Source organism: Sarcophilus harrisii, chromosome 2 (assembly GCF_902635505.1).
Source record: "Sarcophilus harrisii chromosome 2, mSarHar1.11, whole genome shotgun sequence".
Classification (NCBI taxonomy): domain Eukaryota; kingdom Metazoa; phylum Chordata; class Mammalia; order Dasyuromorphia; family Dasyuridae; genus Sarcophilus; species Sarcophilus harrisii.
In genome coordinates, this window is record NC_045427.1 from 286,096,221 (window position 1) to 286,123,833 (window position 27,613).

At 33.7% G+C, this 27,613-nt stretch overlaps 1 protein-coding gene across 3 annotated transcripts in view; it reads right to left on the reverse strand.

Moving 5' to 3' along the window:
- Positions 1–27,613, reverse strand: part of TDP1 (tyrosyl-DNA phosphodiesterase 1) — a 156,956-nt gene that overhangs the window by 60,032 nt on the left and 69,311 nt on the right. For all 3 annotated transcript variants that reach the window (XM_031952363.1, XM_031952364.1, XM_012547405.3), the window contains exon 14: positions 24,690–24,797. In XM_031952363.1, the coding sequence (XP_031808223.1) occupies positions 24,690–24,797 (108 nt within the window). The remainder of the gene's footprint in view (positions 1–24,689; positions 24,798–27,613) is intronic.

Here is a 27,613-nt window from a genome sequence, read left to right on the forward strand (position 1 = left end):
CTTAAATGGAATCAGAAAAGCATGGAACTTATGTCAGGTTCAATAAATTTGGCTTAGAGCGCCTGAGTTTAAATTTTGGCTTTTGGGGGGAGAAGGGACTGGGGCTCAATGATATATGTGAGACTTAATGAATAAGTCACTTGACGTTTTTGGACCACAGTTTTTTCTCATTTGTAAAGTGAAGTAGGTGGACCAGATGGTCTTTAAGATTCCTTTCTGTGATTCTGTGACATAGTCCTCCTACCTCTTACTAATGATCTAGAACCTCTGGATTCAAGTTCTACCTCTGACATTTTCTGGCTAGTTGACCCTGAGTTATTTAACCTGTTACTCTTTGAGCATCAATTTCCTTTTTAAATGGGGATAATAATATTCATTAACTCCCTGTCTTAGGGATTTTAATGAGGAAGCATTTTATAAACCTAAAAGTACTTGGAAAAATGAGTTATTATTATTTTAATATCTGGATGGATTCATGAGCTCATACTCTCGGCTGTTACAGCCCATCCTTTTACCTTTCCTTTGTGTCATCTTTGTGTTTTATAAGTCCCTCATTCAGAATCCATTAAATATACTGAAGACCTTCCTCTCTATCATCATTATTATTGTTATTGAATGGATAACAATATCTAACATTTACGTAGTGCTTTATAAACATATTGTTTGATTTTCACAGCTGCCCTGGAAGGTAGACGCCATAATTCCCATTTTATAGTTGAAAAAAATGAGGCAAGAAAGTTAAGTGGACAAAATGATATGGGAAACAGCTAGTAAATGTCTGATGAAATATTTGAACTCAAGACTTCCTGACTTCAGACCTAGTGTTCTGTTCACTATGCCACCTACTATACTATTCAATGTATACACGAATAACTGTGATGTAAGTTAGAAACTTGAAAGATTTCTTGGAGGAGTTGCCACTTCATTTAGATCTTGTGCAAGGGAAAAGCTCTTGGTAGGTAAAGGTGCTTAGTACACCATTTCCAGGTGTAAAAAAGATAAGAGTACTATTTTGTGAAAATGCTTGTTTTATTCTTTGAATTGGAAATAAAACACTTTTTTTAAAAAAGTAGAAATTTTTAAAAAGAGTGGCTAAAAAAGGCTGCATGAGGTATAGGTCAATTGGGAATTCAATTTGGTTAAAAGGTAGTGTTCATAGATATAAACGATAATAAAGCTGGAAATGTAGGTTGGAGCCAGATTGTCGAATGCTTTGAATGTTGAAAACTATCTTTGCATATATTTTGGAAAAAAAAAACTATTATTAAAAAAAAGAAAATGATTCAAGACAATTCCAAACGACCCATGATGAAAAATGCTATCCATCTCCAGAGGAAAAAAACTGATGAAGGCTGAAGCCAGATTAAAGCATACTTTAAAAATGTGCTTTATTTTTTTGGTTTTTGTGTTTTCTCTTTTGCAACACAGCAAACGGAATATTTTGCATGATTTCACACATATAATCAATATCCTACTGCTTGCCTTGTCAAGGAACTTTTTTTTTTTTTTTTTAGGAATTTATTTATTTATTTTTTTTTTTAATTTTTTTTTAAATTTAATAGCCTTTTATTTACAGGATATATGCATGGTTAACTTTACAGCATTAACAATTGCCAAACCTCTTGTTCCAATTTTTCACCTCTTACCTCCCCACCCCCTCCCCTAGATGGCAGGATGACCAGTAGATGTTAAATATATTAAAATATAAATTAGATACACAATAAGTATACATGCTTGTCAAGGAACTTAAAGAAGGACAAGAGAAAGAATATATAGAACTCATAAGTTTTAAAAAAATGAATGTTAAAAAAATGATAGGATTGTGTGTGGTTTTAGATTTGAACCTTAAAGGTCTCTAATTCAAAGAGATCAACTAAGATCATACAAGTAATTTTTTTTTTTTGTGATGTCACCCTTTTTTTTTTTTTTTTTTTTTTTTTTTTTATTTAATAGCCTTTAATTTACAGGATATATACATGGGTAACTTTACAGCATTAACAATTGCCAAACCTCTTCATACAAGTAATAAGTGAGGAAACTGGCAAATGAACCCAAGTCCACTAACTCCAAAATTTTTTTTTATCATGTGTCAGATTATAGTATGATCCAAATGACAGAAAAACCCAAATTTCTTTGATGCAGGTAGAAACAAAAAAGGTACTACAGGTTTCACACTATATACCCACATTCAGTATGACCATCATCAAAAAAGTCTTTCTGACCTGGAGACTAGTGTTGCATTGGGAATCAGGTAATCAATTCAATTGGAAATTTCTTGCAGGAATGGAGAAGAGAGGCTTATTAGAAGAAAAATAAAAGCACCATAGAACAAAATATAAACCATAAGCATAACTTCTACAAATGTGTTAATAAGGATTCTTTTCAAACTTTGATTTTGGAGAGTTTTTTTGTTTAGAACTAGATTTTTGCTGGAGTTCTGAAATCAGTCCCTGGCAGTCAAAGAGCTGCTGATTGGCAGACACATGGAGAATATGTTTGGGACATTCCAAGCAGGGTCATCAGCTATTGGCTCTGGACCAATAAGCTTAAAAGACGGTGATTGTGAAGATGGTTATAGATCAATTTGATTTGCACCAAAAAACAGAATTGGAAGGGTGAAAGAACATTTACTTTTGATTTAAAAAGAGCTAAAGGGAAAGAACATTAGACAACATTAAAAGAAAAAAAAAAAAAAGAAAAAAATGGAGGGAGAAAAATTTCTCAGCTCACTCAAAAAAAACCTTGGCAATTCCATAACCAAAAGGTATCTCTTGTCCAGCCCTGTGCGATAGTGCCCAAATTTCTGCTCATTCAGGTCTCTTCTCCCTGTATGTACCTCCTGCTGGTTGCTTGGCAACCCTAACAGCCCTCTCTAGCACATGTTAAGTATTAGCTGACAAGGAGCTTTGCTTTTGCCCACCAACAATGCAATTTTCAAAATTGTCCTCATTTGGATTGCCAATTACTCGCAGTTGCTATCATCCAAACCAAAGCTTGCTCTCCAGAGCTCTTCTTTTGCCTGCTTGGTCTTGTGGTAAAATTTAAGAACTATATTTGTCATATCTCAATAATTTCCATGACAACAGACTGTCGGCAAAGACAAGATGATTTCATTGCAGGATCAAAACAGATGGGAGGAAAAAAAAATCCTATTAAAACCATAAATATCTTTCCATTAAAAACAGCCAGATAACAAAAGGAAAATCTCAGTCGAGCACATTTTCCATTAAGTTCAAACTAAAATATCACACTTCTTGTAAGCTCTTACCAAACATATGAACATATGTCATGTAGAATGTGTGCACCTTGGCGAGATGATATACATTGTCTAATGCCAGCAAGTTTTGAAATGAACTGATGATTATATTAACTAGCCCCTTGTGGCTAAATTCAGATTAGCCAGAAATTTTATTTTCTTAAGCTACCAAAATAATACACATATTGATTTCATTTTGATCTTTCTTATCTAGACTTCCACTGAGATCTAGTTTAAGCATAACATCTCTTGGTTAAGAGGCTTGTCAAGATAGCTATGTATCATGCTACCTAGTGGATTCTGCCCTTTTGGAAAATAAAAAGGGAAGCACTTCCTCAATAAGAGTTGTATAAAAGTGGGGTAGGCTACCTTAGAAAGATGGAGGTGAACATGGTGTTGATGGAGCTCTGTGAGTAGGAGGATGGAAGATGACTTTCAGAAGTCTTACCAATCTATCTACCAAAAATACCAATTTTGTGAAAGCAAGATCAGTGTCCACGTCACTATGACCACATACTCACTGTCCAGTCAATCCTTACCTTCCCCAACAAAAGAACTTGCAAGAAAATTTCTGTTTAAGCTGCCCTCCCTGCCTGGACAGATCTGCTTTCCTCCCCTAACAGAGTGTGCTGAAATTCTTCTCACCCTTTAACATTTAGTTTATGGGTGACCTGGGAGCTTTCCCTGTTCTCTCCTAGCCATAAATATATTTTCTTGCCTTAAACACACATGGAAACTTATTCATACATCTCTTAGTAATGTGGTATATATAATTTTGAATTAATTATTTCTTTATATGCCACATCTGGAAAAGTATCTGTTACAAACAATGGAGCATACAGACTTCCGAAAAGACAACAATGAAAAAAGCCTGCCCATTTGTCTATAAAATCTCTTAACTAGACAGTAACACCTCAAATCTACTAAAGACCAATGTTCTTTCTTAGTAAACAGCTGTTGGGACATTTGGTGGGCTAAACTTTGATTAAAAAAAAAAAACATGCTTCAAAGATACATTTATTGGGGATAAGCAGATATGTAGATTTTCTATCAAGGGATTTTTATTAACTTTAATCGACAACTTAATTTTTAAGTCTAAGCATATAAGATTCGGGAGGTTTCCTGAAGAGGATAGAAATAGACTCAAAAGCCCATGAGTAGTCTGTTGCCAACAAGAAAGATTGACTATACTGTCAGCAGAAAGAAGAGAAGAAAGAGTTAAGACTTTTGTTCCTTTAGCCAAGAGAGCCTTCTCAGAAAATCTGTGTCTTTAAAAACCTTTTACTACTATATTGTACTAGTTTATGTTTACAATTCTATGCTGTTTTGCTAAGTCCTAGACTTTAGCTTTTGAGAATTAGAAGAAACTTTCTATCTTTTGCATTTAAAGTTCTCAGATCTAGTTTGAAAAACAGATTCATATACATATCCCAGTTTGAGAGCAAATCAGTTTTAAACCAATGAAGTCCTTCATTGTTAGCAAATCACTGCCTAATCTGGTCACCTAAATCTGGTTTCTTTTAGGGTCACCTAAATCTCACCTTGATGAGAATTATCATTTTGCCTAGAGTAGACTATGCTTTCCCTATTTTAAAAGATTAAAAGGAAAACTAAGAGGTAGCTGTTGATTATATATTTGGATAGCTAAACTGACAAGCTTCTAAAAGATTAAAAGGAAAACCAAGAGTTAGCTGTTGATTATAAATTTGAATAGCTAAACTGACAAGCTTCTAAAATCTCCTCCTAAGATATGTAAGTGGATAGAGGGGCTGGATTTGGAATCCTTAGTTCAAATTAATTATTAGCTGTGTGATCCTGGGCAAATCATTTAAACTCCCCCAGATTCCATTTCTTCATTTGGAAAATGAGGGTAAAAAAAATAGCATATAATTCTCAGAGTTCTGAAGATAAAATATTATTTGTAAAGTACTTTGCAAACCTTAAAATGAGGGTAAAAAAAATAGCATATAATTCTCAGAGTTCTGAAGATAAAATATTATTTGTAAAGTACTTTGCAAACCTTAAAACACTATGCAATTACAATTATTATTATTATTGTTACTACTAGACCAATGGGGCAGAGATTATCACCTTAGATTTTTTTGTCTTGCCCAGCAACTTAATAGCAGATTGTAAAGAGCAGGTGTTTAACATACATTTGATGAACTGAAGTAAATCAAGTTTTCATTTTGTATAAGATACTAAAGAGGAATATGAAAAAGATAGAGTCCCTGTCCTCAAGGAGCTAATATTTTAATGTCTTAAAAACATTTCACATCTTTTTTCAAAGTAGGAAGAAATCTTGAAAGCCATCAAGTCTAATCCAAAATCAAACTAGAAATACTTTACAATAACATTTTTTTTTTTTTACCAACACTCACTCTTGATTTGAAAACCTTTAACATAAAAGAATTCACTATTTTTTTCACATTGTCTTAATCTGTTATTCAATAATTTCCATTCACAACCTAATTTTGTCCTGGAGTGGCCAAACAGGACAAATCTAATTCTTTTTTCCAGAAGATAGACCACTCAAAAGAAAATATATTCACCTATCTTCATCTGATTCTTACAAAATGTATTCTTTCCTAAGAGTACCAAAGGCTCATCATTGTATGGAATGCAGGCAACTGCTCTTGCTTGAGGGTTCCAGTCTTTCATTCTCCAAGAGACACTTCAAGTCTCTTACTGAACTTCAGCTGTGTAGTGGTCCTTTCTTTCTCCCCTAAGTCATATTCTTTCACTTTCCAGTCTATCCCTGGACAATCAGATTTGCTTCTGCTTCTTTTGATCTTTTTGCCACCTTTATTTCTATCTTAAATCTTTTCTTCTATTTTTAAAAAGAAAACTTGAATGATCTTCATAAATGTTAATTATTCAAGACATTTACTGAGTGAATTTATGGCATCCAAATACACTATGTCATTCAGTCATTTCTGATTCTTTGTGACCCCACTTGGGATTTTCTTCACAGAAAGACAGGAGTGCCTTGCCATTTCCTTCTCCAGTTTATTTTACAAATGAGGAAAATAAGGTAGAGTTAATTGACTTGCTCAGGGTCACACAGCTAGTATGCATCTGAAGCTATATTAAGAATTCACAAATAGTCTTCCTGACCTCAAGCTCGGCACTCCCTCCATTGTGCCAGCTAACAACCCACACCACTCACTATGGGAGATACAAATGAAAGGAGTGATCTCTCAGTCCTCTAGCTAAATTAATGTAATAAGATGTCCTACTCTATGCTAATTGATTAGGTAGGGATGCTTCTTTTGTTGAATTACAGAATCAATCTAAGACAGAAATCAGACATGAATAAGGCTGAAGCATCTCTGATGAATCAATCACAAGTATATAAGAGGTCCAAATGGAATCACAGTATATGACATTACATAGGAATTATCTTGTGGACAGTAGAAGAGAATCTGTCACAATCAGGGGGCTTTAGGAACCCAGTACGCCAATTCAGAATCTAGTACTTCTAGTAAGAGTCGCAGCCAAGTGGTAAAGTAGGTCTAGCCAAGCTCTTGGGTGAGAATTGCTCAGGGGGAGGGAAGAAAAGTTTTTCCATGTCACCTTCCACTTCTCTATTAACACAAATGAAAATTTTATGAACTCTGAAACAAAGAAAATACAGACTTTGCATTGATGTCAGTACCAGTTCCCATGAAACAACAATAATGTCTATTTCAGAAGCCAAAGACAAAAACAGAGTGAAGGCAGCTAATGCTAGAGAGCATAACCTCTTCTGGACAGAGAGACAGCTTTGGGGTTATTCATGTCCATATAGAAGCCATACCTTGGGGGAACTTGGACTCCAGGAAAAAGAAATGCACTTCCCATTAGAAGCTATGAATTTCCTTTGCAACAGATGGCACGGGTTTGAATCTACTCTCCCCAGAGACCTAAGTGTCTTCAGATAATCATTCCCAAATTAAAACTCAAAACAGTATCAGTTATAATCCCAAGAGATTTCATCTCAGTGAGCACAGCCAAAATTAGATGCAGGACTGTCAGGTTGAAATCTTGCTCTAGGTACTTTAAGAAACCTATAGATCACAAACTATATCATTCATTAAACAATGAGATGTTGCACTTAATAAATATTAGAGAATTTACATAATGGGTTTTAAAATAACCATTTTCAGAGAATTTGCAGTTAATCAGAAATCTAACAAACTACTCTTAGAAGTTCCTTGCATTCAATAATTGTAGAAATATGTGTAAGAAAAATTGCACATATTTAACATATATTGGATTACTTGCCATCTAGAGGAGGGGGAAATTTGGAACACAAGGATTTGCAAGGGTCAATATTGAAAAATTATCCACGTATATGTTTTGAAAATAAAACGCTTTAATTAAAGAAAAAAACAATAAGTTCCTTGAACTGCTAAGCAGAAGAATCTGTGACATAGCCTCACAAATGACTTTGCCTTAGAACCACCACAGACTCGAAAGTGAGTGTATTACAGATTTTAGAAAATGTTGCTTTTGTACCAGATGTTCTTACTATCATAATTCAGTAAATACACCATTTTAAAATCTAATAAAGTCTGACTGGTTCATTGATAATCAACAGTGAGGAGAAAGCGTGCCAGATTAGGGTTCACAAAAACAATACTAGAAATGACCCCCAGTCTCTCAGGGTTATACTTGGAATTCTGAAGGGAAAGGTCAGCCATTCTCTGGGAATCTAACTTGCCAGTTTGAACTGAGGTTGGAGAATAAGCCTAGAAAAGAATTTCACAAAGAAACAGAGACAATCTTCACTCTTGATGAATTTATTGTCTAGTAATGAATTTATACACCCACATAACCATAATCCACATTTTAACTTCCATGAGGACAAAGTCTTATTGAAATCTCGAAACTAGTAGCAAAATGATGGTGGTGATATTTTTACCTAAGAAAGAAAAAGTAAATTACTATTGTTGAGCTGCAGCCTATAGGACCTGGATTAAGGCACTTAGTCTTTCTCATATGTAAATAAAGAGAGAGGTCTAGAAGACAAAATCTAATTCTATGGAGGCTGGTTATGGAATAGAAGACATAAGTTCCAAAAGAGAGACAATGCCAGAAGGTTAGTGAGACATGTTTAAAGAACAATGGCAGGCAGGAAGACCACTCAGGAGGTAACTGCAAAAGGCCTCGTGGGAAGATGGAAACATATATTTTAGACCCGGAAAGGACTTTAGAGATCTAATACAGTATCCTTATTTTACAAGAAAAAAAAAAAAAACTGAGGTCACACAGGCAGTGGATGATTTTTGTCACTGTTCAGTCGTGTCTGACTGATTTTTTTTTTTGAGGCGGGGCAAAGAATGGAGCCAAAAGGCTTAAATGACTTGCTCACGGTCACCCAGCTAGTGTCTGATGCTGGATCTGATCTCAGGAAAATCAGTTTTCCTGGACTTTGGTCTGGCACTCTACCAACTGCGCCACCTAACTGGCTAGCTCAAGATAATGCTGCGAAATCAAACTATGTTTCTTTGCCTAATGTTCCACAACGGCATTCTGTGGATATTACCAAAGTTCCATGGTCATGGGAACAGAGTATAAGTAGACAGAATGTCTGTTACAGAAGATTATGACTGATAACTAAATGAGTATACTGGAGGGCTCAAAGAGTAGCTGTAGTAGAGCACTAGTAACAGCTCAACAATGCTATATAACTATATCAATGCAACTGAGAATGATCATAGTTTAGTTAAAAAAAAACAAAAAGACAGTTATAAATAATGGTTGATACAATGGCATTCAATAACCCAACTTATTTAATCATATTTTGGTAAAGGAATTGGAAAGAATAGCTGGCATATATTTTGTTTAAGAGGATGAAATGGAATAAAAAAATAACAAGCAGGTTAATATTGTCCTGACAATTTTATTCCTGTCCTGAAAACACTAAAGAGCACTCTATCATTTGTAAAGAAATGGAAGTTAAGACAAATGAAACTCCAGAGTAAGTTAATCTCCTCCGGTTTTTGATGATAAGGAAAGAATAGGATCACGCAACATGATGTTATAGTAGTTATTATTAGTAGTGGCAAGAATAGAATTAGTTGATATTTACAAAATTCTGTAAATGCATGTGCTTATTTGACCCTCACAATTGCCTCTCTAGTCATTATTGATCACAAAATAGAAAATTTTGATTATATGAAGTTGAAAAGTTTTTGTACAAACAAAACTAATGCAGACAAGATTAGAAGGGAAGCAATAAACTGGGAAAACATTTTTACAGTCAAAGGTTCTGATAAAGACCTCATTTCCAAAATATATAGAGAACTGACTCTAATTTATAAGAAATCAAAAAATTACCCATACATATAACTTGTAAATAAAAGGCTATTAAAAAAAAAAAAGAAATCAAGCCATTCTCCAATTGATAGTCAAAAGATATGAAGACAATTCTCTAATGAAGAAATTGAAACTATTTCTTGTCATATGAAAAGATGCTCCAAGTCATTATTAATCAGAGAAATGCAAATTAAGACAACTCTGAGATACCACTACACACCTGTCAGATTGGTTAGAATGACAAGGAAAGATAATGCACAATGTTGGAGGAGATGTGGGAAAACAGGGACACTGATACGTTGTTGGTGGAATTGTGAACATACCAGCCATTCTGGAGAGCAATTTGGAACTATGCTCAAAAAGTTATCAACTATGCATACCCTTTGACCCAGCAGTGTTTCTACTGGGCTTATATCCCACAGAGATTTTAAAGAAGGGAAAGAGACCTGTATGTGCCAAAATGTTTGTGGCAGCCCTCTTTGTAGTGGCCAGAAACTGGAAACCGAGTGGATGCCCATCAATTGGAGAATGGTTGAATAAACTGTGGTATATGAATGTTATGGATGATTATTGTTCAGTAAGAAATGAGCAGCAGGAGGATTTCAGAAAGGCCTGGAGAGACTTACATGAACTGATGTACACTTTAACAACAATACTATATGATGATCAATTCTGATGGACCTGGCCCTCTTCAACAATGAGATGAACTAAATCAGTTCCAATAGAGCAGTAATGAACTGAACCAGCTACATCCAGCAAAAGAACTCTGGGAGATGACTATGAAACACTACATAGAATTCCCAATCCCTCTATTTTTGTCCACCTGCATTTTTGATTTCCTTCGCAGGCTAATAGTACACTATTTCAAAGTCCGATTCTCTTTCTACAGCAAGGTAGCTGTTTGGACATGTATACATATATTGTATTTAATTTATACTTTAACATATTTAACATGTATTGGTCAACCTGCCATCTGGGGGAGGGGGGCAGGGGGTGGAGGAAAGGAGGGGAAAAGTTGGAACAAAAGGTTTTGCAATTGTCAATGCTGTAAAATTACCCATGCATATATCTTGTAAATAAAAAGCTATAATAAAAAAATTTTTTAAATAAATCATTTGTGACCTCCATTCTAAAAAAAACAAAACAAAATAATTACCTCTCTAGAAAGAGAATACCAGCATGATCATCCTCATTTTGCAGATGAGAAAAAAGATGCTTAGAGAACTGAACTGATTTAGGAGGTGATGAGTAATCTTGGGGAAGAAGACCCTGGGAGGCACACTAATAGCAGAACAGAAAAGATGAAGAGAGCTAGATGTAAACTGCATGGGAAGAAACAGAAAAATCCCACAGTACCGGAAAAAAGCAGCTGCTTAATAAATATTCATTAAATTAATATTTATTGATTATATGGTCAGGAAATATTTGATTCCTTCACTCACCAACTACATATTGTCAAAACAGGGCAGATGATTTAGCAGGGGAAAAAAAACAGATGTGAGAAACAACACAATCTGGCATAACCACTTTAAGAGGGAATTTTTTTTCTCCTTATATTTTCAGTTGGCAAACACTTTAATTTCCTTCTAATCTTGTTTCAAATTGGACTCATGAAGAATGTCAAAAATAGAAAACAATTTAAGAAGAAATTAAGCTATCTTTTGGAAAACATGAAGACGATAGCATATAACTCAACATGTTTAATATGCTTTTTTTGCTTTTTTTTTTTTTTTTTTTTTTTTTTTTTTGCATTTGCTTGAGACTAAGGAACAATGCAGGTGAGCAAAGAGATAATTCTATTTCTGTCTGAAAACATGGTGAGATCACAAAGAAAACAGAATTTGTTGTGTCACACAAGAATCAGCTCTGAAAACAATTCTCTTCAAGATCTTCCAAATATTTTAAAAAATAAAAAAGATCTTCCAAACATACTGAAAGGAATAGCAACCTTATTTAGAAAACATTCTTAGCTTTCCAAAGGGAAAACACACTGCATCTAATGTTAAGAAATGACTTTAAAATACTCTACTTTATAATGATACAATACATTACTTATCCTGTTTAATAGGAATGGAAATGCTTCAAATTCGTTATAATTCTATCACCTTTCCCAAACAATCAACAACTTCTAAGGATTTCTCTTATGTAAATAGTAAAAAGAATGTAACCATTCTTTTAGCCAATCAGAAAGAAACCTTAAGTGTCATCATTGATTCATCTTTCTTTCATTTTCTAAGCCAAATTACTTTCAAGTACACTCTAATATTCTGATAAATACCATTATTGTGGCAACAAAATACAGGAAACAAAATAGATGCCCCGTGATTCAGGAATGGCTAACCAGAGCAGATCAAAAGGTGTTTTTGGCTATCTCACGGTTACTATAGATATCTTTAACTGTAAGGCAAGGTGAAAAAAGATTTTCATTTTACAATTTCTAGAGCATTTATACAGTTTAAAATGTAGAAATTATGCTTAGTGTTTTATGTATATGCCTGGATTAGTTGTGCTGTTAACATGTTAAGACTAATATTAATAAAATAAAGATTTATTTCCTTCAGAAAAAGTAATCTAGTGAAGGATAGAAAAGGAGACTATAACCAATAACATGAAAAATTATTGATTGGACGTTGGAATCCTTACAAAGTGTTAAGTCATTAGAATTGATAGAGACAATAATTGTCTAATTCAGCATGGTTCAGTATGATTGATCTGATCCTACAAAAGAGATGTTATGGGCCAGAACTTGAAACAAGGTACTAAGTGGAATTGAGGAGACAATGTTTAAATCTAGTTTAGAATTGGTTTAATCCTACAACAAATAATGGTTTCCCAGTGATATAATGATTGGTGTGTACTCAGTGAACAGCATATAAGCAAGAAGCTCTTAGGGCCAAGGACAGAAGCCCACTCTCAGAGGCAGAGACAGATTCATTGTATATTCCACCTTTGTGCTGGCTAGAGACATTCGGAGGGAGCTAGGGGCTGAAACTCAAGACTTTGAAGGACACAATAAAGGACTGGATTTTAACTCCTGGCTGCGTTTGAAGAGATTATTACTTGGAACTGAAACTAAGCTCCCTCCGAAAACTTCCCCAAGAAACTTGCTCCCAGAGAGAATGATTATATTATACAAAAGAAGAGAACACCACAATTGGATTTCCCTAGAAAAGAGAAAATAATAAAAAATGCTACTACTGAATGGATTAAAAATCACAAACTAACCTGTGGTTAACAGAAAGCAAGCTTGTGAAAAAGTATACTTAAAAAGTTTAAGATAAAAGGATAGACTAAAATGTATCATTCTGCAAAGTTTGAAAATCAGAAGTTTCAGGAATACTGCAAAGCTGTGTTCAAATTAGAAATCAACAAAGGATAAAAATACAGGTATTTAAAAAAGAATATTGAATATGAAAGAATAATAGTAAATATTCACATACCAAATGGCAGAGCAACTAAATTCCTATAGTAAATAGATTACCAAAAAAATTGAACAAAATATGTCAAAATTCTAATATATTAGGCTATTTTAAACAAAAAAAAGATTAAAAGAAATCATAGGTTTGAAATGAATGATGAAAAATTATATTTATTAAAAGTAGGGAGAAAAATACTAGTTAACAAAGAATTTAATGATGTTTGGATTATAGAATGTTTGAAATATAGAAACAATATCAGATTAAACAATTAAACAATAGATTAAATTATTAGAAATAATAACAAGTTATATTCAAGATAAACACTAGTGAGTCAGTCACTGTTTTTAGCATTTATATTAAAAAGAGGGAAAAAAAGAGACAACTGAAGGTACAAAATGCAAATGCAAAATAAAATTAAGAATCATTAGAGAAATTACTGAAATAGAAAATAAGAGTACAATTAAATCAAGGAAGCAAAGCTTTTAAAAATAATTATCAAATAAATTACTTATTAGGAAGCTTAATCAAAAAATAAAGAGGAAAATTAAATTTTCCAAATCAGAAATGAGAAAAATGAGATCTAAATGAACAAAGAAGACATAAAGAAAACAATCAAGTATATTGCTGTATGCAGGTATATGCCAACAAAATGAGATATATTAAGGATGGAATTGAAAACATAGAAAACATTTTGAGTAGGAGAAAGTAAACAAACCATTAATGAATTTTTACATAAATTATACTAGGACCAGCAGGATTAAGAAATAAGTTCTAATCAAATAATCTACAATACCTATATCATATAGAAACAGTTTTTAAAAACAAAGAAAGCATTCTACCAGATCTACAAGATCTACTATCTTGGTTCCAAAACCTGGTAGGTATAAGGCAAAGAAAAAAAAATTGGCTAATATCATTAATGGAAAAAAAAAACACTAAATTAAATATTGGCTCCTTAGAAGAACTTTTTCTTTTTTTCCCCTAGTATATTATGCTTGACATATATTTTATGCTGTCCATTAAGATGTAATTGCTTTAGGAACAAGGACCATTTTTTTTTCTCTCTAAGGTCATAGAATTCAAAGATAATTTTGAATGCAGTAGGTATGTAATAAATCTGTGTTAGATTGAAGTGAAAACTATACCTCAAAAATTATGATAATTAGCTACTGGGAAAACAATCATGAATAAATTAATAAATGGAAAAAAATCACTGTCAGAACTTTAAAACTCTACTGATAGAACATGATAAATCAAGCAAAAAAGAGGTTACATTTGGCTAATGAGAACAGGGAAATCAAGGAAAATTTTAAATTGCCCTACAAAGTACTATTTTGGTATTTTTAAAGTGCTAACTTGCATCTCCACATATATAAACTGCAAACAGTTAAGGGCCTAGAAGACAAAGGGAGAAAGCTGGAGATAAGCATCTCTGCTCTCTCATTTATAAAGAATGAACATAATTACAAATAACAGAAAAAAATGCCTGAAGAATGAAACGAAGAAAAAGGCATATTATGAAGCAATAGTGAATTCTAGTTTATATTGAAAGGATGAAAGTTGAATGAATGTCACATAAAGAAAGGGAATAACAAGGGACCAGTGATTATCTGAAATTAATAGGTATTAGATTTCATCTGTAGGAAAAGAAGCTGGCCTTTCTGTAGTGACAAGGAACTGGAAACTAAGTGGATGCCCATCAGCTGGAAAATGGCTGAGTAAGTTATTATTTATGAATGTTATGGAATATTATTTTTCTATAAGAAACAATTAGCAGGATGATTTTAGAGAGGCCTGGAAAGACTTACGTGAATTGAGATGCTAAATGAAGTGAGTGGAACCGAGAGAACATTGTACACAGCTACAAGAATATGCAATGATCAACTCTAATGGACGTGGCTCTCTTCAACAATGAGATGATTCAGGCTTGTTCCAATGGTCTTGTGATGAAGAGAGCCATCTGCACTTAGAGAGAGGTCTGTGGGAATTGAATGCGGATCACAACATAGTATTTTCACTTCTTTTCTCATTTTTCTCCCTTTTTGACCTCATTTTTCTTGTGCACCATGATAAATGTAAGAAACATTTAGGAGAACTGCACATATTTAATATATATTGGATTACTTACTGTTTAAGAGTGGGGGTGAAGGGAAGGAATGGAGAAAAATTTGGAACACAAGGTTTTGCAAGGGTGAATGTTGAAAACTATCTTTGAATATATTTTGGAAAATAAAAAGCTATTATTAAAAAAGAAAAGAAAAGAAAAGAAAAGAAAAGAAAAGAAAAAGATGCTGGGCCATGGACTATTTCAGGATTACAAAGATTGTTATGGTATGACAAAAATCTACAAATGTGGATACTAAATGATACTAAATCATCCAGTAATAGTCATAAAAAAAGACAAAGAATGATAGCTAGTTATTTATTGCTGAAAAGGTAAGAATGGCTGCAAAACAACTGAGATTTCTACTGCCTTTCCATAAAGGATATATATCTGAGTTTCTCCCAAGGCTACCACCATCACTATTCCTCATATCCACTCATTCATATGGAAATCCACAAAAGATACTTCTTTAGTGGCAACAAGTAAAGTTATTAACACTACTGCCTTCAAAGGATAAAGGATTCAGAAGAGAAACCTAGATCTGGGAAGTGACCAGGTAGCAAAGAAGGAGGAAAAGGATTAAAATTTCTGGACCTTAAAATACAGAAATCACAGGCTCTCTATTAAGGTGAAGGCAGCTAGGTGACACAGAGGATGGAGCACTAGACATGGAATCAGGAAGACCCGAGTTCAAATCTAGCCTCAGACAAATCCAGCTGTCTGACCCATGGCAAGTTAATGTTTGCCTCAATTTCCTCATCTGTAAAATGAGCTGGAGAAAAAAACAGCAAACCATTCCAGTATCTTTGCAAGACCCTAAAAGGAATCACAGCTTCAGACACAACAATAAGAAATATCAACGTTAGAGCACACATTAACTGTAGTGGATAAAAACATTTGTATAGTCTTGAGATGCTATTCAAGAGGGTTTTCTACCGAAGAGAAAGAGAGCATACCCCACATACAACTATCAAGTATGGTATGACAAAGAGTAGCAAGCATAAAATAAGTCAGAACAAGATCAGGAAAGAAGCCTAATAAGAAAACCTATATTCTTAAGTGCTCATCTTCCAATGCAATCAACAGCATGAAAAAGATTTTTAAAGCAAGGAAGAATAATCTGAACTCACAGGTTTCACTGACATTTGTTGAAATGAAACTAGTGACTAGATTATGGTACCAATAGGGCATATATTTAAACAGATTAGATAGGAGGAACAATGGAATATAACTGTATAGTAAGAGAATCCATTCATAATGAAACTGGTAATGAGTAGAGAATCAAAAAAATGTCCCTGACAGAGTATTCTTTAGACTGTTCTGAAGGATATTGAGGTAACATCAGACATTAAGCTTAGTTAACATTTGTTGATAATGCAAAATATGGTTTTGTCAAAGATACATTATTTAACACCTCTCATTCTCCAGGATTTATATAGTACCCTAAATTCACAATCTCAGTGTTCTGCACAACTTATATTCATTTCACATATTCAATAAGCTGTCAGATCTTTTCATTTCACTTCATTGTATATTTGGTATATTTAATTAGTCACCATCCAGTGCTTTATCACCCCTACAATAAAATATATCAGTCCCCTTATTATATTCCTACCTCATGTTTCTCTCTATTCCAATTCATTTTAAACAGTTACCAAAATGATTTTTCCTTACATATATGTCTCATATCATTGTTCTATCCAAAGGAACTTTAGTGGGTCCTTATTTCCTCTAGAGTAAAATTCCTCTCTTTGTCTTTTAAAGTCCTCCATGACATGGCTCCATCCAACTTATTAATATATTAAGCCCCCTTCCCATTCTCTACAGATTAGCTACACTAGATTTTTCCCATCTCTTTGCCTTTCCCTTGGCCATCTCCCATACCTGGAATGACATCACTTCTCATTTTTTCCTCCCAGAACCCATTCTGTATTTCACCTTCCACATGAAGCCACTGACATATATATATATATATATATATATATATATATATATATTTCTAACTTCCTTTAGTTCTCTCAATGTTTTCAGTTCAACTCCCCGAGAGAGCCTCTGTCTGTTTCTTATATAGGATCTCTTCTGAGAGAGAGGGATTATGGGTTTCTCCCAGAGTTCTCTCTGGCCCTGAGAGCTTCAAGGGAGGTGTGAATTCAGATATCTCATACTAAACCCTGGAATCTCCCAAACGTGTGAACTCCAATGAGTACTTAAATACTTCTTGCTCTCTAAAGGTATGAACACAAGCATTATTGTCTATCAGTATTAGCAACTTATCACCTTGTAAGGATTCACTCTAAGGTGTGAACCAATAAGCACTGTTTCAATTCCATTGAGTTACCACCAGGATTCTGACATCTCCCTTGAGTTTTCACCTTGTTTCAAGTTGAGTTGACACTAGGATTCCAACATATGTCCATTAGCCAATTCCTCTAACGATATGAAAATACCAAATAAAATTCTATCTTCTCTACAATTTAGTAGCAATCTAACTTTTTATTATTCTTGGATATATTAGATAACCTTTGAACATCAACTCCAACATTATGACTTCTCATATGGCCATTTTATATGGAGAAGATAGAACAATTATATACAAATAAATATAAAGAAAGTTCAGAAGATCAGTTATATATATATTTTTTAACCATTTATTTTTAACCATTAACCACAGATACTGTGTGATCTTAGGCAACTAACATAGCCTCTTCAAGCAATTCCCTAGACTTTACCAAGTTGGAGGTCTCAGTTGTGATCTCTATTGAACAAGTTATCATAGCAATTCCCTGAACTGACAACATCATAGAAACTTTAAGCACATAGGAATATTTATACATATAAGAAGATCTAGACTGATTTCTTTATACCACTTGTTATATGAGACTGTGAGCTTTATGGGAGCAGAAATTTTATATTAACTAAACTTGGATAATTCCCCCATTGAAAGATTCTTATAAAGTAGGTAATTAGTAAATGTATGTTGAATTGTATGTTACTATTTCATGGATTTACAGATATACTTACCCCCCACCCCCAACCCAAATCAGTGACTTACTACCTTGAACCAACCAGGCCATATCCAGAACCAAAAAAATTCTCTCTCACATTCCTCCAATGCTTTTACACTCAAGTAGAGCTGTTTTGAGATAAAGAGAGTGATTGTAGCTTAATGAGAAATTGTAGTTTAATAAGAAAGAAATTTCCATCATGATTAGGAATACCAGTTTCATGACCCCTAAAGTACATAAGTCTACTTCTGGTTTTCCAAAATGCCTTCTTACCCCTATGGACAGTCATTTCAACAATAATTACACTATTCCCTTCAAATTCCTTGCCCTTCCATCCTTCTACTCATAGATGTCTTCTTCAATCTCAACTCTAGGTAAAGTCTATTATCTTCTCTTTCCAATGCTGTTCTTTGGCTGCTGATTGAATGTAAATACTAGAAACCAGAAGTAATGACAGCCTTACACATTTCATTACCTTCTATAAAGATCTGGTTGCCTATTCTAACATGACTGGGGAAAGAAAAGAGATGGGCAAGTCAGTAAGTCAGCTGCAAGTATTTATGAAGCACCTACTATGTGGCAAGGCACTGGGAATTAAAAAAAAAAAAATTAAAGGCCAAAAAACAGTCCCTGCTCTAAAGGAGCTCACAAACTAATAAGGGAAATTACATTCAAACTATGTGAATATATGTGTGTATTATATGTGTGTGTATATACATATACACACATACTCACACAATCAAATACCTATGTGAATACACACAGGACACATATAAGATTAATTAGGGACAATCTCAAAGGGAAGGCATTAAGTTGAAAATTAAATTAAAGAAGTGAAGAAAATTGGGAAAGGGTTCTTGGGAAAAGGTGGGACATTAGTTGAGACTTGAAGGAAGCTAGTAAATAGGAGAAGAGGAGGGAAAACATTTCAGGCATAGGGGACAGTTAGTGAAAATGCTCAGAACCGAGAGAAAGACTGTATTGTGTAAAAAAAAAAAATAAAAAGCAAAAAGGTTGGTATTACTGGATCAGAGTATGCAGAAGGAAGTAAGATATAAGAATATTAGAGAGGCAGGAAGAAGCCAGATTATGAAGGGCTTGAAAAGCCAAAGAAACGAGTTTAGATTTGATTCTGAAGGTAAAAGGGAGCCATTGGGGTTAATCAATTAAAGGAGCCGACATGATCAGACTTGTTTTTAAGGAAGATCAATCTGACATCTGAGGGAAGAATAGAATAGCTTTGGGTAAGGAACACAATTAGCAGACTATTACAATAGTCTTAAGTGAGATATTACGAGGGCCGGTAATTAGACCATGACAATGTCAGGAGAGAAGTTGCTAAGGTAGAAAGCCAGGATTTAAGAAATAACTGGATGGGGGTGGGGGGAGGTGAGGTGGAGAGGGGGAGGAAGAGAGGAGGAGAGGGAGAAAGAGGGAAGGAGAGAGGCAGAAGGAGGAGGGGGGAGGGGGAGGGAGAGGGAGAGAGAGGAATCAAGAATGACATTAAGTTTGCACATTTGGGTAAAAGGGATGATATCATTTCCCTCAAAAGTACTAGGGAAATTAAAAGGAAGTTCAGGGGAGAATGACAGTGAGTTTAGTTTTGGACATGTTGAATTTAAAATATCTACCAGATATCCAATTAGAGATGTTCAATAGGCAGATAGATAAGACTGGAATTAAAGAGAAAGGTGAGGGTTGATAATTTAGTGATCTCTAAACTTTGAGGCAAGTCATATTTGGCTTTTCCCCACTTGAGATTCTGCTAGTCAGTAGTTGTCTATTCTATTTTCCAGTGGAGGCATCAAGCATATGGTCTATATTTTTTTAATGTAGAACTTAATGGTTCCCAGTGATAGCCGAGTTTGACACCACTGTTCCACAGGGATATTGCAAATATGTTTTATTTTTATGACCTCACTTTCACATATTAGCACTCTTCTAATTTTCTTTAGTACTTTCTAAGCTAATATTAATTAGAAATATTTTGGGTACTAATCATAAGATCACAGACCTTCAAGAGATTTTTTTTTAAAAAGATCAACATTATGAATGAGCAAGCATTTGTTAAGTATTCTACATTACAATATCTCTATATTATAAATACTACCACACACCAGGAACTGGGGATACTAAACACAGAAGGGAAAAAAGATCCTGATCTCAAATAGCTGCCATTATAACACGAAGATATGATATATAAAAAGGTATGCTAGGGCCAGGAAAGAGAGTTTTGGCCTGAAGAGTCCCAAGTACTGACTGGAACCACGAAGCAGTCCACCATCACATCATTTCCAGGAGCAATTGTAGCAGTGGTTATCATTGTTCCCAAAGAGATGGATACCAAGGGCATGGGATCCACACTCAAGGACTGGATGGTAAGATGCCTATACTAGTTAGGCATGAGTTTTCCGGTTGATGCTGGAAGGAATGTGAAGCAGGTCTAGAGTCAATTAATTTTAGTGAGTTGGGTGATTTTTCATCACTCTTCAATGAAGATAGCTCAGCTACAAGTCATAGAAGCAAAGCTGAGATTGACTTTGGGGGGAGACAATGGTCTGTGGAAATAAGAGTCTACCAGGGGGTACAAAACAGATGTACTCTCAAGAAATTCTTTGTCTATAACCCAAATCCTTCCTACTGTAAGTCAAAGTAATTATTCAATTCTAATAAATAATGGAATAAAAGATCAACTAGCCACTGATTTCCATTTATCATTTTTAAAAAGTCTTTTAAAACTACCTCTGGATAAACAGTACCTTTTGTTAAGGATACATCTCTCTGCCGAAATTCATAATTTTCATTAATTAATAGCTATTGGCATCAACTATGTCATTACTGAGTCACACAGAATTGTCTAACAGTTTGAATTCAAACTGGGAATCAAAAATTAATGGCCTAGTCATAGTGCTGTTCTGATTTACTTTTCAAGGGAACAGAAACTTCTTTTTTCAAAAAAATCTCCAAAGAAGGGACTTAATTACGTAAAGTTCTGATTATCCCAGTTTCTATTAATTAAAAGTATAGTAAGCTACAAGAAAATCTAACTGATTTAGGTGTTGTTTCACTTTTTTATATTTCATTTTCACTTTTTTCCTCAATTACATGTATAAAGTTGTTTTTTTTTTTTTTTTTAACATTTCTTTTGTAAAATTTTGAGGTCCAAATCCTCCTTCCCTCCTCCTCCCTCTGTCTTCCAATTTTTCCCATCTCCCTCCTTGGGAAGACAAGAAATTTGATATAGATTATACATATATAGTCATGCAAAACATTTCCATATTAGCCAAAAAAAAAAAAAGAGAACAAAACAAAAAATCACAAAACTTTAAAAAACAAAACAAAACTATGCTGTGATCTGCATTAGACTCATTCAGTTTCTATCTGTGGAGACAACATTTTCCTAAGTCCCTCAGAATTATTTTGGCTCATCGTATTGAGCAGAAGAACTAAGTCATTCACAATTGATCATCTACAGTATTGCTGCTAAAATGCACAATGTTTTTCTGGTTCTGCTCATTTCATTTAAATCTTTGCAGAGTTTTTTGGTAGCCCAATAGTATTCCATCACAAGCACACACAATCTGTTTAGCCACTTCCTAATTAATGGGTATCTCTTAATTTCTCATTTTTTTGCCAACACAAAAAAGCTGCCATTAATATTTTTTGTATAGATAGATCTTTTGCCTTTGATCTCTTTGGAATATAGAGTTAATATTGACATTGTTGAGTCAAAGGATATGCAGAGTTTTTTAACCCTCTGGGTATAGTTTTAGGAGCTGATTCCTAAGCATTAACATTGCCCCAATACATGTTCTTCTAAAAGAAATTTTACTATAAACCTTGGCTTAAGTCATGACACACTCTAAGCATAACCAAATACTACACAAACTATTTACCTATCTACACAACATACACAGAGAAAATGCATGTATTTCATATATAGATATATTACATTGTAATACTATTTTTCTATTGAACAGTGTTTGGTCAGGCTAAAAATATGGCTAAAAATATGTCACACACTAAGGTATGAAATATATACACACACAAACACATGTATGCATGTACATGTATATTCGTGTTTATAATGAGATGTGTACACAAATACATATATACCCCCCCCACATATGTGTACAAATTTCAGAGAAGATATATGCAATAAAGAACAAGAGAGAACTGTTTTATTGGTCCCCTGGCACTAGGGGCTTAAGTTGGCATTTAACAGATATCCCAATCTGGCTCCAATCTACCTAACTTATCTAACAACATGTGTCCTTATTCATTCTAAACATCAGATAAAATGGAATATACTTCTTGAATACATCTGGCAATCTTCTTCTTTTGTACCTCTGCTGACAATGCCTATATTTGGCAGACCCCTCCCCCCATCTGTCTGCTGAATCTTAAGAAAAGATGTTGGGGTTGGAATCAAGAAGACCTGGGTTCAAATACTAAATGCTTGGGTGGCCTTAGGTAATTCATAAAATAGTGGGTTGCAATAGAGGACCTCCAAGGTTCCCTCTATTTCTGCAATCCAACTATCCTTTTTTAAGGCCATATTTTCAAATGGCACTTCTTTCCTCAAGCTCTCCCTGATGCCCAACCTTCTTTCCAAAGGAAATGATCACTTGCATTCTACATGTACTATTCACCTATAATCCGTAATGTATTTATATGAAAACATAACTAGAAATTCCATTAGTTTGAGCAGTTCTTTGGAAGGACTCAATCTAACTTACATTTACATAATGTACCATGCCTAACACACTGAATTTACTTAATAAACATTTAGTAAATATAATAAGTGCCTAATAAATTTTTGCTGAATGGATGGATTGATAGGAAGAAATTACAAAGCTCTAATGCCTACTCTCCAATAAAGATTGTGAAGTGCAGAACAACTAGAATAATCAGATTTCTTTTTTTAAAAAGTCATAAAGAAATGTGAGTTAAAGTTGGGAGAGGGAGTGTCAACAACAGTCAAAATATTAAACACTTACTATGAGCCAAGTACTTGCTAAGCAGAGGAAATGTAGAGAAATACAAAAAACAACACCTGCTCTCAAGGAATTCACAATGTAACAGAGGAGATGAAATGCAAACAGTTTTGTACAAATAAGACATAGGCAATATAACTATGACATGGAGATATTTTCTTGAAAACAATTTACATTAATTCACAAATATGAATTAGTAACCTTACATAATGCAACAAAATAAAAACAATATCAAAATATCAAAGAATCAAACCCCATCATTATAAAGTTGAGGAAACTCAAACTAATAGCAAGTTTTACATAACAGTTTTGCAGTTTCATATGCAATAATCCTTTTTTTATTGGTAAGATGTTATGGAAATTTATTTTGTTTTTAATTTATGAAATAAAACAATTTTAAAAAAACCAAAAGGAAAATAAACTAAAAAACCCCCAATGTACCCAAGATTAAAAATAAAAAATAAAAAATGGCCAAACCAGAATTGGAACTCAAACCTCATCTGTTAATTTAATGCTTTTCTATGTTTATTAAATAATGTCTGGTTTCAAATCAATCTGGGCTTAGTTACTTCCAGGAAGAAAAGGATATAAAATATCACTATCACACAGATTTGCTATGAGAGTTAGCTTAACCAAATTTTCTTTCAGCAAAATTGGTTTAGGGTGGCAGGGGGAGGGCGGGAGAGGAATAAGGAAGAGATAGGATATTATGAAATTGGAAATGTCTATGATGTATAAAAAGGTGGTAAAACAACTCTGAAAAACTAAACAATTCAGATCAGTGCAGTGGCCAGCCATGATTCCACAGGAAATGATAAAGCAATCTGTTACCTATCTGTTACCTATCTCCAAACAAAGACGAGATGATCCTAAGATACAGAATGAGACATGAGTATTGTGGAAATGTATTTTGTTCAATTCTGTTTGTTACTTGGTTTTTTAAAAATTTTCTCTCTATACTTGGGAAGTAGGGAGCGATCAGAGAAAAAGAACAGAAATGCTCAATAACTGAAAAAAAAAAATCCAAACAATTTTAAATGGCTATAATAAAAAGGCATCAATAATTTTTTTTAAAAAAAAAGAAAGAAAATAATGTGGGACATCATTTATCACACAAATTCAAGGGAAAATTTTCTCTCTATATACATTGGTCTTGGAAAAAATCTTGATTTCAATTTAGGACAAATATCACTGATAGGGCTATTCTAAAGCAGGAATCTTAATTTTTGAAGTAAAATTAAAATCTTTAATTTTAAAAGACATTAATGTCTTTTGTTTTTATATATCAGTAATTCTGGGTGGCCTTCACCCCATATATACCCTGCCACCATTACTCCCATTCCGTTTCCAAAGGAGCCTTCTTTTGTAACAAAAAAATAAATCAAATAATCAAGATCAATCTGACCCAGAAAGACAAAGCAATTTCCTGTTCCTTCATTCTTCTTAGCGACCAAGGGGGACCATTACATTGCATAGGACTTCTAAGTTCATTATATGTCACATTCTCCCTTTGAATACGTTTCTACAGATCTTCCCATATTTCTTGAACCCACTTACCAAGATATTTTAAAATATCCTTTCCACAGGAACATAGAGATTATTTACCTTGTGACAAGAAACCAAGCCATCTTTGCAAAGTCTGGAGAAAGTCTCATATACGTCTTAATGTGAGGCATGGCGTTGGAACGACCTGAGGTCTCTGCTGACCATTTGCTGGACAAATGAAAGATACACATTAGCTTCCTATCAAACAACATCAAACTGGCTTTGTTCTCAATGTCAGAAACACATGACAATGTGAATTGAGTAATACAGATTCACTTTGCGCATAACGACAGCATTGGACTAGGTCATCTCTAATGTCTCCTTCAGACTAAAATTGTAATGAATTTAAGAAACTTTGACAAACTACTACAATTTAGAGCTTGGTGTCACAGAATGAGAACAAAATCTGAAATGTTCACAATAAAATATGATGAATGAAAAAAACCCAATACCAAAATTATGTCTTTTAGTCATAGTTTCAAAATATTTCTATAAATCATTCTCCCCACCCTCAAAATGTTTAATGAACTTGAAGGAAAACATACTATTCTCTGTTTACTCCAATAATAAAAAAAATCCCTAACCTATTTTTCAGTATACAATGATAAATGATGACTAGAATGGGAAGCCTGAGAAGCTGCAGATATTAAAATGTATGCTAAAAAGCATCAGTTTATATGAATAATTTAAAATTCAGTTAATCAACCAACATCTTAAAGTGGATGCCATGTACCACACACATGTTATCATAAAGGACATCAATTGATAATAATATTGCATTCTTATCTTATTTGACAACTAAGTAAAATGAGGCTCAGAAGTTATTTTGTATATCACCAATTTCTAAAATTTATTTCAATAATATATTAGTTTTCCAAATACACATAAAAATAACTTATAACATTCAATTTCATAAAACTTTGTGTTCCAAATTTTTCTCCTTTCTCACCTCCCCATGACAGCAAACTGATATAGGTTAAATATATACAATACTTTAAAACCTATTTTCAAGAAAAACTTCAAAAAGGGGAAAAAAACATCACAAAAAATCCACATTCAGTTTCCATAACTCTCTTTCTGAATGTGGCTGGCACTTTCCATCCCAAATCTACTGGAATTTCCTTGAATCACCACATTGCTGAAAAGACTCAAGTCCATCAGAGTTGATTATCACATAATTTTGCTGTTACTATATTCAATATTATATTGATTCTGCTTATTTCCTTTAGCATCGGTTCATGTAAGTTTTTCCAGGATTTTCTGAAATCAGTCTGCTCATTTTTTACAGAACAATGACATTCCATTACCTTTATTTATCATAATTTATTCATTCTTTGTCCAACTGATAGCCATTCACTCAATTTCCAGTTCCTTGCCATTACAATTTTTGCACACATGGGTCCTTTTCCATTCTTTATATTCTCTTTGGGATACAGATCCAGTAAAGACACTGCAGGATAAAAAGGTATGTATGCAGTGTTTTATAGCTCTTTGGTCATAGTTCCAAATTGTTCTCCAGAATGGTGGGTTCAGTTCATAATTCCACCAACAATGTATTTGTGTTCCAGTTTTCCCATATCCTCTCCAACATTTATCATTATCTTTCCAGTTAGTCAATCTGAGAGGTGTGATGTGGTACCTCAGAATTATTTTAATTTACATTTCTCTAATCAATACTGATTTTAGAGCATTTTTTCACATAATTAAAAATGGCTTTAATTTCTTTATATGAAAATTGTCTGCTCATATCTTTTGACCATTTGTCAACTGAGGAATGACTTATATACGTATAAATCTGAATTGGTTCTTTATAAATTTTAGAAATTAAACCTTTCCTCAGAAACACTGACTGCAAAATTTTTTTCTCAACTTTTTGCTTCCCTTCTAATCCTGCCTGCAATGGCTTTGTATTAATTTAATGTAATCAAAATTATCCATTTTGCATTTCAGAATGTTTTCTAATTCTTCTTTGGCCATAAATTCCTTTTTTCTACAGATCTGACAAGTAGACTATCCCTTGCTCTACTAATTTGCTGATAGTATCACCCTTTATGTCTAAATCATGAAGTGATTTCGACATTATAGGGAATTAAATATTGATCATTGAGGCTTAGAGAAGTTAACAAAATTGCTCAAAATTCCACAGGTATTTGGTACTTTTCACTATCAATTTTTGTATAGTTTACAAAAAGGGGAAAATAATTACTGTTGTGGAAGACAAGAGTACTGTTGGTTTAAAGTCATAACAGCAAGCATTTACATGCATTCTTTGGGTTTGAAAAATGGTACCTTGATTTATCCTCATAACAACTCTGGGAGGTTTAAATTACAAGCTAATTTGCTTTTGTTATAGGGGAAAACAAAGGAAGAAATTATAAGAAATACCATCTTATAAAATATTAAAGAATAGATTCAGTTGAACTGCACTTGCGAAAATGTATAGCACTATTGGTTTTGCAAAACCAATATTTTTCCAACAATGTGGTATTGGCCATAAATCAAAGAACAGCATGAGATAAGAAGAATCAAAATTTCAGGTGACCCAGAGGGCAATGGGAAGACACATGATAGGTGTAAATTATCTGCAACATGTTGCCAACAAGGCCTTACAGTCAAATAGCATATAATATATATGTATGTGTGTGTGTGTGTGTGTGTGTGTGTATATATATATGACGCCAAGAAAAAGATAGGATAATTAAGTAGCAAGAAGGCAACACAAAATATATACAACCTAGTGATCAACAGAATCCATGAGCTATGAAAAGAGCTAATGCAAAGTTATTAATGTATTAGCTGGGTGTTTTATAAAAGACTCAAAGACATGAACAAGGGGCTGCAGAGGATGAGAAGGCAGGGGTGAACTGAAAACTTTTAACAATGAAAGGATTATCCACAGGGATGTGATGGGACAGAGAACACTGTCCCAATTGAAGTCTTACCTTCTACAGAAAGTTTTCTCTCCATTATCTTCTATTTATCCT